The sequence below is a fragment of the Pocillopora verrucosa genome, chromosome 3, assembly GCF_036669915.1.
Source record: "Pocillopora verrucosa isolate sample1 chromosome 3, ASM3666991v2, whole genome shotgun sequence".
NCBI classification, from domain to species: domain Eukaryota; kingdom Metazoa; phylum Cnidaria; class Anthozoa; order Scleractinia; family Pocilloporidae; genus Pocillopora; species Pocillopora verrucosa.
The window spans coordinates 3,101,007-3,118,836 of NC_089314.1; the positions used below are offsets into that span (position 1 = coordinate 3,101,007).

Sequence of the window (17,830 nt, forward strand, 5' to 3'; positions counted from 1 at the left end):
GATGGTAAACACATCCCGTTGTTTAATAAATAATGTTTGCACAAAACAAAAGGCAAGCAGTTTATGTACACCAATATAATGGTTCTACATTAAGAAATTAGATTCATCCTCTGAAGACTGTATAATTATCTGTCTCTTTTAATTATCCTTTTTAATTTCTTTAAGTTGATGAGAAAAAAAAGGATGGAAATATATTTCGACTTCTGCCGACCGAGTTTGGGCAAAAAGTTAGAATATGTCAGAAAATAATCTAGTTCTTCTGAGCTGAAATATATGCTTGATCATCTCAACTCTGACTTTGTTATGTTCAGATCGTATCAAAAACGTGTTAACTATGAACATAAATGTCTTTAACTGTAGCGCTAATTCCCTTCTCCCTCTGGAAAGGAAAAAATATGTAAAATACTTTGGTGTCCTTATCTATTCTAAATGATCTCGGACTCGACACATTGCATTTTATTTCATCTAAGATTAGCAAGTCTTCAGGCATTTTATCAAGATTGAGAAATACAGTGTATTGCTTAACTTATATCGATCTTTTATTTAAGCTTACTTGTCCAATGGGGTTGCAGTCTGCGGCCAAGTTGCCCGATCGAATTTGGAAAACGTGTTGATTCTGCAAAAACGTGCTCTCCGCATAATATCTTTCAAACCCTTTAAATTTCACCCTGTACCTTTTTTCAACTTGTCAAACATACTTCCGCGTCATCTGATCTATTTTCTATCTGTTCTTTTATGCATGATTTTGTCAACGATCTAGCACCACCCAAAATTTCAGAATTATTTAGTTATTCTTCAGAAGAACACCACCAATGTACAAGATCCTCAGCGGCAGACAATCTCTATCACATTTGAAAACAAAACAAGGATCTGGAGTAGCATTCCCACCTGTCTTCTTTCTCTACCTAAATGTAAATTTAAATGGTATACAAAGACAGCTGCTGAACATTTTGATGCGAAAGTATACTTATGTTGACGTCCATACTTTGGCTGACAAATGTAGAAAATTATACCATTTTTAGATTCATTTGTTTTCTTTTTGTTTTTTCACGTGTACTTTTATTCTGGTTGTAATACGTAATACCTAATTGGCTCCTTTATAATTCATCGTACTGTTTTTTCAAAACGTTCCTGTATGCGTATGCTCTCTCAGTCATTTCCTCTTTGCAGTTAAACTTGTTATTGAAGAACGTTTGCTTCCCTCCCGCCTCGATTAGCTTCGCTATTTTTCGGTTAGGGATTGCTAGGAATTTAAATTGCCAAAGTAAATAAATAAATTTTATTGTTGTTGTTCATATTGGCTTCCAAAGCGGCGGAGTCGTCACCAGAATGAATTAAGAATAATGAAAGGTTTTTATTCCAGACCATCTAGAACAATGACAAACTGAAATTCAAAAAAAAAAGAAAGCGCGAGGTAAAGAGAGTGTAAGCGCATTGGAACAGTGTTTTTTTTTAATCCTATTCCACGCGTGTTTTCATGACTTGCGATTTAATAAAAAGCAGAATAATGGAACTTAAAGCATGCTCTAGGATCAACTTTAAAAAGATTTTCAGTCACGCCTGCCAAAATGCGGGAAAGTGGTCTGAAATAAAGTCTACATCTGTAACGTATGAGGTCATGTGATATATTTACTAATATTATTAACTTCCTCTTCCAGTCCACCTGCTCTATTGATTCATTCAACTCAGCTATCACGTAAGAATACTATATAAATTGAAGGATTTCGACGGGTATTTCCAGTTGAGGTAGCCAAGCTTGGACAAAGTCTTCTCTTCCTTTTACTTTTAAAGTGCCGCTGCGGAACTTTCTGTCCTAAACAAAAACAAAAGACTTGAAAATCGTCCATTGCTCACTTGAGGTATGCCATCTAAGTAGAACTAAACCACAAGATTCCGAGATATTACACTTAACGTAAATCATATTATGATATCACCAATGACCAAGAGAGACTCATGTCTGATGGTCGCTCTATGCATGTAGCAAATGACGCAACTTATTTCACATAAAAATGACTGAAAGCTTTGGGGTCGAAATTAAAGATTCCTTGTGGTGTGCCTCATGTAATACAAATTTATAAATCATGAATGACCGTATTTGGCATGCATTCCTTTTTTTCTTTTTAAACAACATATTTTTTATGTTATTTAGTCGTGTCAGCTCGTCACTAGCAATTTTCATCCCTCAATTTTACAGCGAGGCACTGCTACAATTTCACTCCACACTAAGTGACTATTTAAAGTTAAGTAAAATTCCGGGGTGATGCGTTTCGAGCAAATTTTTCAAGCTGAATTTATTTAATTTTACCCCATTTTTTTCGTAGTTAACAGTAGGACGCCGAATTGTTTTAAAAAATGATTTAAACTCTTTGTCTTTGAACCTCGTTATTTTTCACCATTTGATAATTCGCACAAAAGTTGAATCATTAAAATTTATCGCCGGTGCGTTGGTTATAATAACCATTATTATATTTGTAAGCCAACGCCAGCTAAGGAGCATTTTTAGATCTTGATACAAATTTTAACTTCCCACCGCAGGTTCACAAACGGAACAAACCAAGCCACTGGTGGACAAAGGCGAGTAACTTACGTTTACGTGTATAGAGTGACAGGAAAGTTTAAAGAAAGCTATTCCTACAGCTAATGTTCAATTAGACGTAACATTCGTTTGCTACACTTATTTTTCTGTGGCTATTCTCCAGTATAACTGGTCAGTCTTAAACAGCTCCCTGCTTGTAAAGATAAACCCCAAGTTACGTATAACATTTCAGCACAAAGAAACACACAACTAGCGGTACTATGTACGGGTCGGGCGCAGTTTCATGAATACAAATGAGGGGTCAAAAGAGGAAATTCTCGAACAAAACTTTATCAAACCCTATTTATATCTCTAAATTACAGATTACAGACTGAGCTGAATGTGCACTCACTTATTAATTTTTTTCTTTTGCGTGATAATCAATTTACTTCTGTGGGGCTCCATTCAACCATAGTCCTTAAAACGCAAGTACACAGCAATACGCCCTGTTGAGGACTAAAAAATCTGAAAAAAAAACTAAAAAAAAAAACCGTGAAAATTATCACAACGCAGAGATAAAAGCACAGAGCAGATCTTCTTCCTTTTTCAGCTCAACCTTATGAAAAAACCTGAATATTTATTCGAGCAGACCCAATTTTAAATGGACACCTTATGTGGAGGCGAACTGGGCCAACGTCGCGATATGTTTTCCTTATTTCAAAACATACCCGTATTTGGCGAACACCTGTATTACGCGAAAGTGATCACAGCAATTGCGTCCTTTAATGACTCAAAATTTCTTTTTCAGCAGAAACTTTAAGAGGTTTTACTACAGATGGTCTTTCCTAATCGTATTCAGTTGAAAAAAATGGGAGCTTCAGATATTTCCTTCCAAAATTATTAAACTGCTTTCACGTCTACTCTTCCCATTTTAAACGAACAATAAGAGACCAGTCATTTAATGATTATCGCAGCTTTGAAGACTTTTCGTTACCACCTGATATAAGATAAAATATCATTTACTGTCAGTTCTAGACATTTTCCTAAACTGAATTTCAGTCATATGAGATAATAAACACATCCCGTTGTGTAATAAATAATATTTGCACGAAACAAAAGGCAAGCAGTTTATGTATACCAACATAATGGTTCTACATTAAGAAATTAGATTCATCCTCTGAAGACTGTATAATTATCTTTCTTTTTAATTTCTTTAAGTTGCTAAGAATAAAAAAATTGATGGAATTTTATTTCGACCGACAGAGTTTGGGCAAAGATTAATAGAATAAGTTAGAAAATCACCCAGTTCTTCTGAGCTGAAGTATATATATGAATTCCCTAGACTCTCTGAAAAAGAAAGAATACATAAAATGCGTAGGTGTCTTTATCGATTCAACATGATCTCGGACTCGCACATTTCATTTATTTCATCTAAGATTAGCAAGTCTTTAAGCATTTTATCAAGATTGAGAAATTTTGTCCCACAAACTGTATTGTCTAACTTACATCGATCTTTTATTTAAGCTCACTTGTCCAACGGGGTTGCAGTCTGAGACCAAGTTGCTTAATCGAATTTAGAAAAGGTGTTGATTATGTAAGTACGTGCTCATGCTGTACCTTTTGTCAACTTGTCAAACATTTTTCCTCTTCATCAGACCTATTTTAAAACAACCTGTTCTTTTATGCATGATTTTGTCAACGATTTAGCACCACTTGACATTTCAGAATTATTTAGTTATTCTTCAGAAAAACACCACCATTATACAAGGTCCTCAGCGGCTGGCAATCTCTGTCTTAAGTATTCGAGAACTAAACATAAGAAAAATTATTTCTCAAGACTGGATGCAAGGATCTGGAATAGTATTCCCATCTGCCTTCTTTCTATACCTAAATATGAATTTAAATGGTATACAAAGACAGCTACTGAACATTTTGATGCGAGTCGTCACCAGAATGAATTAAGAGGAACGAAAGGTTGTTAATCTAGCCCATTTAGTTTAAAAACAAACCGAAATTCAGATCATAGAAGAAAGTGCGAGGTAAATGGAGTCTAAAAGGATTGGAAACGTGTTTTTTTTTAGTCCTATTCCATGCGTGTTTTCATGGCTTGCGATTTAACAAAAAAAGCTGAATAATGAAATCTATAGCATACTGTAGGCTCAACTTTAAAAAGATATTCAGTCACTCCTACCAAAATGCCGGAAAGTGGTCAAAAATAGAGTCTACACCTGTAAAGTATGAGGTCATGCGATACATTTACTAATTTTTATTCATGTCCTCTTCCTGTTTACCTGTGCTTTGATTCATTTAACTTAGCCATTACGTAGGAATACTATATAAATTGAGTGATTTCGACGGGTGTTTTCAGTTGAGGTAGCTAAGCTTGACCGAGGTCTTCTCTTCCTTTTACTAATTTAGAGGCTTTTAGAGTGCCGCCGTGGTTGATAACTTTCTGTCCTACTCAGAAACAAAAAGACTTGGAAATCGTTCATTGCTCACCTGAGGCATGTCATTTAAGTACAACTAAACCACAAGATTCCGAGATATTATACCTCATGTAAATCGTATTAAGATATCACCAATGAGCGTTTCAGGAGAGACTTATGCCTGATGGTCGCTTTATGCATGTAGCAAATGACCCAATTTATTTCACATAAATATAACTAAAAGCTTTGGGGCCTTAATTAAAGATTTCTTGTGGTATGCCTCTTATAGTACAAATTGAGAAATCATGAAGGACTGTGTTTTGCATGCATTCCTTTTTTCTTTTTAAACAACATATTTTTGTGTTATTTAGTCGTGTTGGCTCGTCACTAGTAATTTTCATCTCTCAATTTTACAGCGAGGCACTGCTGCAATTTTACTCCACACTCAGCAACTATTTAAAGTTAGAAGCGGTAATTTTCTTTCCTCCAATAATAACTAGCTGTTCATTCAAGGTAAGCCGATAGAACTTTATGTTTAAAATTGTAGACAATGAAGATCAAGTTAAGCAAAATTCCAGAGTGATGTGTTCCGAGGAGATTTTTCAAGCTGAATTAGTTAATTTTGCCCCATTTTTCGAGTAGTTAACAAGAGGACGCTGAATTGGTTTGAAATAATTTAAACTCTTTGTCTTTGAATATCATTATTTTTCACCATTTGATAATTCGTACAAAATTTGATTCTTTTTAAAAGTTCTGTGGCAATTGTTCAGTATCACTCATCAGTTAAGATCGATCAGACCTTCGCCGCCTACTAGTATGACATACATCCATAGTCCATCAAATAGAAATATATTCCTTGTCCTGGAATATTGTTACTTTTTTCGCTTTCTGTAGACTGTTATGTTTCATTCATATTTAGATTATTTGGCTTGCGGTAAACCAATTACAGTGGAAGTCAATGGCTTCCAACTCTAGTTTAGCTTCTCACAATATCACAAGCCCCAAGCACCAGAGGTCACCTCCAACCTCTTCTTGTATCCCGTGGTGTGCTGTGCTCAGCATTGAATGTCTGGCCATAGTCATCCTCAACATCACCACCATTACTGTATTTGTGAAGCAGCGCCAGCTACAGAGGAAGAGTACATACTTGATTATCCACCTTGCCATAGCTGATTTGTTAGTCGGGGCCATATCAGGGCCAATGCAGGTTCATGCATTCATGGCTTTCTGTTACAAGGAGGTTTGGGATATAACGTTTTCAATAATAAGTTTAGCAATACGTCCCTTTTTCCTCTTTGCATCCCTTGTCAATCTTGCGTTCATTTCGTTGGAAAGAGTACACGCAACATATCGTCCTTTTAAACATCGTTTAATCAAGAAATGGTTGTATAGACTAGTTATAGCTTTTATATATTTATCAACAATATGCAAAGGTACAATAGAAATAGTAACCGATTGGCCATTGAACTCAATTTGGGTTTTTAGTTCTTATTTCATTCTTCTGGTTCTTGTGTGCCTATGTTACATTTCAATTTATATCAAAGTTCGTTGTAGTCGTCAACATCAACTTCATGGTGCAGCCGGCCTGAGGGAAAGAAAACTGACGAGTACATTGTTTCTTGTCACCTTTGCATCATTATTAACTTTTCTACCAATTACTATTTGGGAAAGTATGATTTTCCTTCATAACATTTCAATCCCAAACCGGTCCACTTATCTGAAAATTGCTGGCACTACACGAACATTATTCTTGGCCAACTCGCTAATAAATCCTATTCTCTATGCAGTGCGGATGCCAGAATTTAGGGTTGGTATATTAAAGCTGGTATTCTGCAGGACGCCCCAAGACCATCGAAATCCGGTCGAATATCCACTTCGCAATCTTTAGTTCAGGCCGACGCTTCATATTTTTTGCAATATTTTTGACCGGAAAATGTAAATACAATATTCAAAATAGTTTAGCGATTCAAAGAATCTGTACAGCTGTAATTTTCATTATTCATATTAAAATATTCTTTGTCGTTACACATGTTTTGTGTTTAGCCTGACTTGTAAACCTGACTGGTAAACCACAAGTTAAAATATATTTCAGACCAAAGAAACAAACAACGAGCAGGACTACAAGGATCGGGCGCATTTTTATTAATATAAATGATAAACAGCAAATTAGCGGAAAAAGCAGTATCCTAAGACTAAGACTGGAGCATTACGTCAACTGGAGACCCCATTTAAAACGGAGACCATATGATGAGCTAACTTAACCCAAAGTGGCAATTTTTTCATGACACAATTAATCTAAAACATACCCGTATTTGGCAAACTCCGAGATAACGCAGACTTAATCATCACAAATGAGACCTTTGGTGACTAAAAACTTTTGTTTGACCGAAACTCCAAGAGGGACTCCTACAGATTTTCTGTCGTTATTTACGAAAGCTGCACTGTTCTAAAATCATTTCCAGATCACGCTCACTTAGAAAATTTTCAGTATACGGTTTAAGAGAGCTGAAATCACCGCGACGTTGATAAAAGATGTTGAGCCACAAAGTGACCAACCTATTTGCTTTGAAATTTTTTGAAACGCCATCACAGGCGCGCTTAAGAGAAATGAGGGGAGAAAAAAGATATCTTTCATTAAGTAGCCACGGCAATATGAAGTTTAAGGATGGAACGGAGCAAAACGTTAATCTTTGTTAACGAAAACCCGCATCAGAAATTCTGTATTGATGTTAAAGTCCGCTTACTTGACGGGTTTTATCCCACAAGTTGAGAAGAAAGCACAGAAACTCTTTACATGAGTTGTGATATTCTTTTAACATTCGCTTTTCCGATCATGGAAAGCAAGGAGCGATCATCTGTGGGATTAACTTGGCTATTTACATACCTAGAGAAAATATTCTTACAAAATAACATTAAATGTCTGTGTTGTTTCGGTTTAATAAAATGAGAGCCCCAGATATCTCCATCCAGAATTGTGGAATTGCTCTCACTTCTACTCATCCCAATTTGAACGAATGTTTGCGCACAACAAAGGGCAAGTGTTATATGTTAACGCACAGAATGGTTCTATTTTGCGAAATAGGATTCGTTCTCTGAAGTCTTTATATTAACTTTTATATTTATAACTTTTCTCTTTTAATTCTCGTTTTTTTACAATTTATACAACTTGTGTATCATGATAGCTGCATGTTTCCTTTTCATTTCGACTCAGTTTTGAATTCATCTCTGCCGATCAAGTTTGAGCGAAGATTTTCGTCCCCCTTTAATGACGCCATGGCTAATGGAGAGTGTCTAAGTGCTGTTAAATGAAAGTGCTTTGTCCTTTGTTATATGTCAGAAAATCGTTCAGTTCCTCTAAGATAAAATATTTACTTAATCATCTTGGTTTCCAGAAAGACAGAGTCGCAAGCGGAATAACAGCAAGAATAGTTAAAGATGTAAGACATTTAGGGTAAAAAAAATAAATGAAATTCCAAACATAGAAGGAAGCGCGAGGTAATTGGAAAGTAAGCATTGCAAAAGTTTCTTTCATCTGATTCTGTTGATGTTTCCATGGCTTGTAATTTCATTAAAGGTGGAATCACCAAATTTAAAGCGTAACTGTAGGATCGACCTTTATACTAACTCATTCCCCCCAGGCAAAAGGACGATTTAAAGCTATTTTAAGATGTTTTCGTGAAGGAAACTGCGCTACAATATGTTCTGCAGCTGTAAGGTATGAAGTCATTTGATGTATTGATATAGTGCATTACTGTCCTCTTTCTGGCCATCTATTCTATTGATTCATTCAACTTAGCCATTTCGTAGGAAAACTGAATTGAAGGATCTCGAAATGTGATTTAGTCAAAAGAGGTTTCCGAAGATGTTGTTTACAAGTACAATCACCATGGAAGAACTGAACACAAAAAACGTTAAGTTAACTCAATATAGCCAACAGTCACAGTAACTTAATAGCTGCTTAACGCCGTATTCATGATGGAAAATTAAAGAAACGAGTTAATTCGACGGAGCATGTCGCAACTTAAAATAAGGCTGAGAATTTTGTATTCTTTTTTCCCTTTAAACAATGTAGTTTTCTGTTACTTAGTAATATTAGCAACACATGGTGGAATGTGGATCTAATAATATTAGCAACACCTGGTGGAATGTGGATCTAATAATATTAGCAACACGTGGTGGAATGTGGATCTAATACTTCCCTTTCGTCAGTTGCAATTTTTCGTTATCAGTTTCATAGCGAGTCACCGAACAGAGAACTTAAGTTAGAATTGGTCGTTTTCTTTCCTCTTAAAACTTGTTCTTCTTTCAATATCAACCGATAAAAATTAATGTTGAAAAGTTTTGTTGATGAAGAATAAGATAACTTGAATTGCGAGGCGTTGTGTCTCAAAGAAATTGGTCAGGCTGAATTTATTTTAAAATCTATTAATAGCTAATAACATAATGTTCAACTGTTTTAACAAAGACTGAAAACTCATCATAAAATGCATTTCTGTTTCATCATTCAATAAGTTGGATAACATCTCACCAATGGTTGCCCATTGGAGCATTCGCCCTATCTTCAAATTGTGCCTTCTGTTTCTTTTACTTGTTGTTTTTTTTTTTCTTTTGTTAAGACCTTGAAAAAAATTCCAAAGTTACCAGTAGGCAAAAGTGAATCAATTACGTGCACCGTAATACAAATGCAAGAACATTAAAAGAAATCTGATTTCCCAGTAGAAAACATAGATAGCTTCATTTGGCGTCTACTCCGTTTGCAGCCCTTTAGTTGAGGCAATTGTTCAGCATTACTTGTCAGTTAAGGACAAGCAAATGTTCGCCGCTTGCTATTAGTTTATGCATCTTAGTCCTCACTCCTGAGCGTAAAACTGTCTGGTTAAGCAACCCGAGAATTGTCTTACTTCATTTGTATTATTCGTGTTTAGATCAATAGGATTGAAATAAACCAATTCCAATGGAACTCAACCAGGAATACCAATATTCCAGCAGTGCTTCTTATGATATCACGTCCTTCCAGCACCAGCGGTCGCTTCCAACCTCCAACCTCCTCTCTATTCCGTAACTTTTTGCACTGAATCTCTGGCCATAGTTATTTTTAATATCATTGTATTTGTATCTAATATCGTTTGTATTTAATATCGTTGTATTTTCATTGTATTTTCATTATTGCATTTGTGAAACAGCTCCAGCTCCAGCGCCGAATTACATACTTGATCATTCATCTGGCCTCAGTTGATATGTTAGTCGGGGCTGTATCAGGGCCGATGCAGATTCTTTTCTTCATTGCATGGTGTTTCGGGAAGAGTTGGGATACACCAGAATAAGTTTAGCAATACGTCCTTTTTTCCCCTTTGCATCTCTTGTTAAGATCGCGTTCATTTTCGTTAGAATACGCACACGCAACATATCGTCCTTTTAAGCATAGTTTAATCAAGAAATGGGTTTATAGGCTAGTTATAGATTTTATTCATTTATGAAAAATAATATGTAGGGGTACAATACAAGAAATAACCTATTGGCCATTAAATCTTATTTGGGTTTATTCCTCTTGTCTCTTTCTTAGTGTTTTCATTTGTGTATATTATATTTCCATTTACATCAAAGTTCATCGTGATCGTCTTTTTCGACATCATGATGCAGCTGGTCAAGGGAGAGAATACTGACGATGACCTTGTGTCTTGTTACCTGCGCATCATTATTAACCTTTCTACCGCTAGCTATTTACAAAGGTATGGTTTACACTCATATCTTTGCCGTACCAAAATTTCCTTACATCTTCAAATTTCTTGTACCAAGCAACAACATTAACCATCTCGCAATCTTTTGTTAAGGTATAAATATAACATAAAAATAGTGATGGACTACGGCTACTTCAAGCTCATTCTTAGTGGTAGAACAAGGTGACCAAACCTTCTGTTCTAATGCAGCATTTTTACGGAGGCAAAAGAAACAAAGACAACTGACCAAAATAACTGAAACAGCCCGTCGCAAAGCACTAAAAGAAAGAAATAAGTTTCAGTAAATTTCAAGGTTAATTTATCAAAGACTTTTTACTGACGTACAAAATGATGATGATATAAGAAGCAAAGTGCACTCGAGGAACTTGCCGAAGAGAAAAAGTATCGTGCAATAGTTAGAGAAAAGCAAATACATAGACTTTTTTAAAATTATATGCCATGTCTCGACATGGTCTAAAATCTTCCACTGTTGAAACAATTTTTGTGCAAAAGACGAATCTTTTTTTTCCTTTATTATGCAGCTGCTCGAGCACCGTGGGTAGGTTGGTCTAGAATATAAAGATCCACGTCTTTTCGATATCGGTTTACTTCCAACCTGAGTTCATACATCGGTTTCCATAGCGGTTTCTTTATTTCTGCATTTGTAAGGCGGACGCACACGCGAGACGAATGCAAAGATATTTCAAGGGATGATGTAGTGATTCTCTTAAAGAGGCACTCGGTGAGACTCCAAAGTAATTAAGATTCGCTGAGGATGATGGTTAGTTGGTCTTGTAACATGGCGTGCTTGATCAGGATCAAAGGGGTTATCCGTCGTTTAATCGGCCATCACTCCAGTCGAGACATGGGCAAGAGAATGAGCTCTTCGTTTTTCACGTCTCCGGCACGCCTCGCGCTTCTCTACACCTTCTCTACAAGAAAACTGAATCAAACAGCAACTCCACAGATTGAGTTTTTAATAAGTAATTGATTTTGCATTACATGCATGTCAAATGAATACTTCCTTCTAGAATAATGTAAAATTAAAATAATGTTTTTCGCATTCCAAAAATTGCTTGTGGTTTAAACGCAGTCTAAACGATCGTATCGAGCGGGTCAATACTATTTTAATCTGGCAAAGATCTCCTTCATGTGTCTACGTTAAACCACCTTATGTTGGTATCATGAAACTAGCAATCGTCATCTAATAAATGATATAACTATAACCATTTCAAAATGTTTCACCTTGTCTGAAATTTTTCGAATGCTCCTTTTAAATATAATTACAGGGAATATTTTGTGATTTAGCACCAACTGTTGCCTTAAGCTCAATAGAGTTATACGCTTCTCATTTTCACACAATGCTAACACTAACAAATGACAGTCGCTTTCAATCTCCTTAAAAGTACATTGATGCCGTTAAAATACCTTTTACTGCTGAAACGAGTTTATAAATATATGTGTACCTGTATAAATAATTCGGTGAAATGATTGAAAGTCGGACGGTACTCTCGGCAAAATCAAATCGGTAAAAAATCCTCCCGACTTTCCATTCTTTCTCAAATTTTTTTGCACCCTTAAATAGATGTTTAAAGATTTTGAAGTGGGAAATCGATTGGATTTATAGGATTCCGAGCCCTACGGAAAATGATTACTAACATGCTTGTTCTTACCTCAGGCATTCGTATAGCATAGATTATTGGATTTATCAACGAGTTGGCCGCTACAAATGTTTTCGTTACCATGAAATGATTAAATAATGGCTGATTAAGTAAGCTGAAAACAAGCTCGGGACTGGAAGCGCAAGAACCCCAGTAAACAATTTCTGGCAGGAACGTAATTAACGATCCACAAGTGACAAGAAATAAAGTACCCGTCAGTTTCCTTTCTCTCACACTGGCAGCACCATGGTGTCGAGGAAGACAATTGTTACGAACTTTGAGACAGATAGAAGTATAACATACAACGACGACCAAAAGTAGGGTAAAATAAAATGCAAGAACGATTACTGCATAATAGGTGAAGAAAAAAAAATAGAGGGCACTATTCCTGTTGACATTGAGTTCATGATGGCAGGCACCAACCAAGTGACTGTTATAATCACTCCATAAACCCATTTCTTGATGAAACGATGCTTGAAAGGACGAAATGTAGCGTGTACACGTTCTAATGATATGAAAGCGAGGTTAAGAAGGGAAACTTGATAAAATTGTAAACCTAAAACATTTTCTAGAATAAATGACCAAGTGATAAAAGGTCAATGGTGTTCCCACATATCACAGATGCTTCAACACCATTCAATCATCAGAGGCCCGTACACCAAACCGACCAAGAGATCTACTATGGCCTGGTGGATGATCAAGTATTTACTATGGCGATGAAGCTGGCGCTGCTTCACAAATACGATGATGATGATGACATTGAGGATGACAATGGTCAGACATTCAGTGCCTAATACAGCTAACCATGGAATACATTGTAATGGAGAAAACGGCCTCCAATAACTGCGGATTGTGTCATAATAGGTACTATTGTTGGGACTGAAAGACATCGAGTGACAATACAACCAGCGACGACCAACCGAGCCAACTGAACAGGAAAGGAAAACGTCTGTGATATAAAAGTATCCACCAAAGTTCTTGGCATCATGCTAGTTACGTTTTATGTGTGGGTTCGCGAGTAAAAACTTTCGTACTATGCTGCAGCGTTTTTTGGGTGCTCGATAAAAAGAGTGTGCGCTTGTTTTCTGACTCTCAACGCTTCTAAGCGCAACAAAACATGCAGATGCGCGAGAAAATGGTTTAGCGCTTTTTTTCATCTAAAGGACTATTACTCCGGATAATTTTTAAAATAAAAGTCTACTTAACAAACAAAATGATGAGGAAGCTTTTCTTTAAAAAGGGGATTAATTAAAAGTATTTGAAAAATGAAATTGATTTTTCAGAATAACAAAGATACGAGAACTTAAAAGACATCACAACATCGAATTGCAGATATCCTCGATTAAGAAAAACGACTGATGCCAACTACAACTGTCTGTAGTGGAAAGAAAGTTCTTTGTTTTGTAAAAAAGATCGAAATACATGCACCTGCCACTTAAAAACCTGGCGAGGTACAGGGCGAGGAACAATCCTCAGTCCAAACGACGCAAATTCACGTCAAGTGACGACATCATCTCAAGAAAAGATAGAATGCTTGTGCTACTTACGTTTAAACGATAAAGTAAATTAAGAAAGCCATGAAGTTGTGCGGTTAAATAGAAATTTCAAAATTGACACATGTTTGTCTCCTCTGATAGATTTGGGATCATTTCGAGGGGTAACCAAAATGCACAGTTTTGTTTGTATTTCAAAGCTTAACAGAGTATGGTGAAATAAATAATTGGTCTCTTTGACCAATAAAAGTCTTCAAAATGATGAGGCTTTTAGCTTTTAATAAGTCACCTGATTTGACATCTGATGATGAATTTCCATTCCAAAGTTAGTTACATACCAACAGCAAGATCCCATGACGACAAAAAAGAAAAACGACTGCTGTTGCCGTAAGTGTGTTCTATCTTTTTATCCTTTAATTTGTGACAAAATTTAAGGAGGCGGAGGAAACAAGGGGCGACCAATCTAAATAGTAACCAATCTGTAGTAAAGCACTTTGAGAAAAAAATACCTTTTTAAGTAAATTTCAAGGTTAATCTACTCAAACGCTATTTAATGAAATACGAAAATATTACATGATGATATAAGAAGCAAAGTGCACTACAAGTAAGTTTTAAAATTTGCCGAAAAGAGAAAATTTCATGCAGAAAGTAAATACCCATAATCTTTTCAATCATGTACCATGTCCTGACATGGTTTAAAACCTTTCACCGTTGAATCAATTTTTGTTCAAAAGACAAATCTTTTTTTTCTTTCATTGTGCAGCAGCTCGAAAATCCGCGGACAGGAAGATCTTAAGATGAAGATCCGTGCCTCTTTCAATAACATTTTACCTCCAACAGTGAGTTCATAGATCGGTTTGCTTAACAGGTGGCTTAATTTCACCGTTTTAATGGCGGAGGCATAAGTGAGAAGAGCGCGCTAGAAGTGCGAGAGGTGATGTAGTGTTTTTCATAAGGTATCTTAATAATATCCTATAAAAGAAATAAAGGTCTATCAACTTCTGAAATTTTAGTTTGGTATCGTTTTTTATTTCAGGAGATATAAAGCAAACAGTAATTTGAGTTTAGAAAGGAAGGCGCGAGGTGATGATACTTCATGTCAACTTCTTCTCGTCCCCGAATTAACGATTTCAAACCATTGTTGATTTTCAAAGCACACTGCACAGTTTTTTTTACGGTTCCGAAATCGCTCATTTGATAGTTCTTTCCGAAAGCTAGAAAGACTGGAAGCCCAAGAACCCCATAAAATGATCTCTGGAAGGAACATAATCAAAGATCCGGAAATGACAGGAAATAAAGTACCCGTCAGTTTTCTTTCTTTCACATCGGCTTCACCATGGTTTCGAGGATGACGATTGCAACGGACTCTAAGACAGATAGAGGTACAACAAATAAGGGTAAAATAAAACGCAAAAACGATTAATTCATAATACATTCTAGTCATCAGAAGCCCGTACGCCAACCTAACCAAGAGATTGACTACGGTCTGGTAGATGATCAGTTGTGTAGACTTCTATTACGCTTTAATTGCTGCTACTTCAAAACTACGTTGATCGTGATTTCCTCTTTTCTTGTCTGTGTTATCTGCCTCAATAATGACACAAAAATTGCTTTTTTAACCACTTTTTTCCACTATATAATTAAAACAAGTCGGACGGCATTGACGGCAAAATCAATTTGATTAAAAATTCTCCCAACTTTTTGTTCTTTGCGAACATTTTAAACACTCTTTAAATAGATGTTTTAATATTTTGAAATGGGATATCGATTGGGTAAACAGGGTTTAAAGCCCCGCGGAAAATTATTTGCAATATGCCTGCTCTTAGTTCAGGCATCCGTATAGCGTAGATTATTAGATTTATTAGTGAGTTGGCAGCCACAAGTATTATTCTTGCCATGTCAAAATGAAATAATGACTGATTGCAAAAGTTATAGAGAAGCTTGGAGTCAGAAGCCAGAACACCCCAGAATACCATCATCGATAGGAACGTTATTAACGATCCAAGGGTAGCAACAAATGAGTTTTGAAAACAAAACAGTTTTCTTGCCCTCAGGCCGGCTGCGCCATGGTGTTGAGGATGACGACTACACCGGACTTTGAGATAGATAGAAATATAACATACAACGACAACAAAAAGAAGAATAAAAAAAAATGCGAAAGAAATCAGTCCAAAAATGTCGTCAGAGTGAGTTATTATGAACGTGCTCATGACGCTAAGCAACAACCAAATGATTATTATCATCACTCCATAAACCCATTTCTTGATGAAACGATGCTCGAAAGGACGAAATGTAGCGTGTACTCGTTCTAATGAAGTAACAGCGAGGTTAAGAAGGGAAACTTGATAGACTTGTAGCCCTAGGACTAATTCTAGTATAAATAACAAAGTAATATCATTTCTATTGTACTCCCACAGATCACAGTTGAAGCTTCCGCTCCATTCAATCATCAGAGGCCCGTATACCAACCCGACCAAGAGATCTACAATGGCCTGGTGGATGATCAAGTATTTTCTCTGGCTCTGTAGCTAGCGCTGCTTAACAAATACAATAATGGTGAGGAGATTGAGGATGACAACGGTCAGGTACTCAGTGCTAAACACCGCAAACAATAGGATACATTGTGATGGAGAAAGCGGCTTCCTTTACTTTTGGATCGCGTCATTATAGGCACTATTCTTGAGACTTGAAGCCATTGAGTTTCAATCGACCCAGCCACCACCAACTGAGTGACCTGAAGAGAAGAGAAAAAGGATATGATGTGGAAAATATAATAGCAAAGTTCTGGATACCAAGAAATTACGTTTCGTGTGTCAGTTAAAGAGTTTGAACGCTGGCAAGAGACGATGCCGTGAGAACCAATATGGTTCCTTTGAATGTTTTATTGCGGGCTAAGCTTCTCAAATCTTTGCCACTTATTTTTTGGTTCTGATTATTAATGTTTCTAAGGGCTAGCGAAACCACCAGTCGCACAGGCGACCATTTTGGTGTTTTTTTTTTCTTTTTTCTTTCTTTCTTTATCAAAAGGATAAGGGCTTCCAAGGATAACAACAAGAAAAGACAATTAAACAAATAAAATACTGAATCTGCTTCTGTTCGAAATGACGAGTGATGAAAAGTACTAGCGAAAGGAAATTGATTTGCCAAAATAAATTCGAATTTTTTCTTCCCAGAGAGTTTCATGAATCAGTCTTGAGTAGATTTTAAATTTTCAACTAGAAAGTCAGCTTTATCAACATCACTGTTTATCTTGCTTCTTTTCGTTATGGATCTGACGAAGTAAAGAACCTCGACATCCAACGTACTCTAATAACATCAACAAGGATACGAGAGGCCAAAAAACTAACACAATAATCGCATCGTGGATATCCTCGAGTAAGGTAAACGACTGATGTGAACAACAATTGTTGGTCAGGGATGGAAACTTCTTACTTTTGAAGGAAAAAGGATTGAGGTACGTGCACCTGTCACACAAACCATAGCGACGTACAGGGCGTGGATCAGTCCTAGGTCCAAACGACGCAAATCCACATTAAGTGGTGTCATTTTCTAAAACGATGAAATGAATTAAGAAAGTCACGAAGATGTCTGGTCAAATAGAAATTTCAAAATTAGGACATCTCTGTCTCCTTCGACAGATTTGATCAATTGAGGGGTAACCGGATGAACATTTTTGTTTATCTTTCAACACTTAACAGAGCATGATATAACAAACCATCAATCTCTTTGAACAATAAAAGTCCTCTGATCGATGAGGTTCTTCGCTTTTATAACTCAGCCCATTTGTCACCTGATGATGTTATATAAATAATTTTTTTTTCGTTCTTTTTTTTTTCCAATGTCGAAGCGTGGGTCACATAACAGGTTTGAACAAGAAACCGACTTATCGGTATAATACTGTACTATACTGCTACCTCGCTACCTCCTCTATCAGAGAGGAGGTCAGTCAGTTTACAACCGCCGTCAATTCCTTTCACCCGGCTCTGAAATATACCTGGGAAATTTCCAACACTTTTTT

General features: G+C 36.3%; 1 protein-coding gene and 2 pseudogenes across 1 annotated transcript; 1 reads left to right on the top strand and 2 right to left on the bottom strand.

The window, feature by feature from the left end:
* The first annotated feature begins 1,751 nt into the window (after positions 1 to 1,751).
* Positions 1,752 to 6,875, top strand: LOC131799436 (adenosine receptor A3-like). The gene is made up of 4 exons (XM_066164279.1): positions 1,752 to 1,859; positions 2,536 to 4,109; positions 5,358 to 5,454; positions 5,861 to 6,875. Exon 4 carries the CDS (start codon positions 5,900 to 5,902, stop codon positions 6,827 to 6,829), a length of 930 nt encoding a protein of 309 aa, XP_066020376.1. The 5' UTR covers positions 1,752 to 1,859; positions 2,536 to 4,109; positions 5,358 to 5,454; positions 5,861 to 5,899; the 3' UTR covers positions 6,830 to 6,875.
* A 5,372-nt stretch (positions 6,876 to 12,247) lies between these two features.
* Positions 12,248 to 13,209, bottom strand: LOC131799435 (trace amine-associated receptor 8c-like; annotated as a pseudogene).
* Positions 13,210 to 15,542: 2,333 nt separating this feature from the next.
* On the bottom strand, positions 15,543 to 16,508 carry LOC131799434 (adrenocorticotropic hormone receptor-like; annotated as a pseudogene).
* Between the last annotated feature and the right edge of the window lie 1,322 nt (positions 16,509 to 17,830).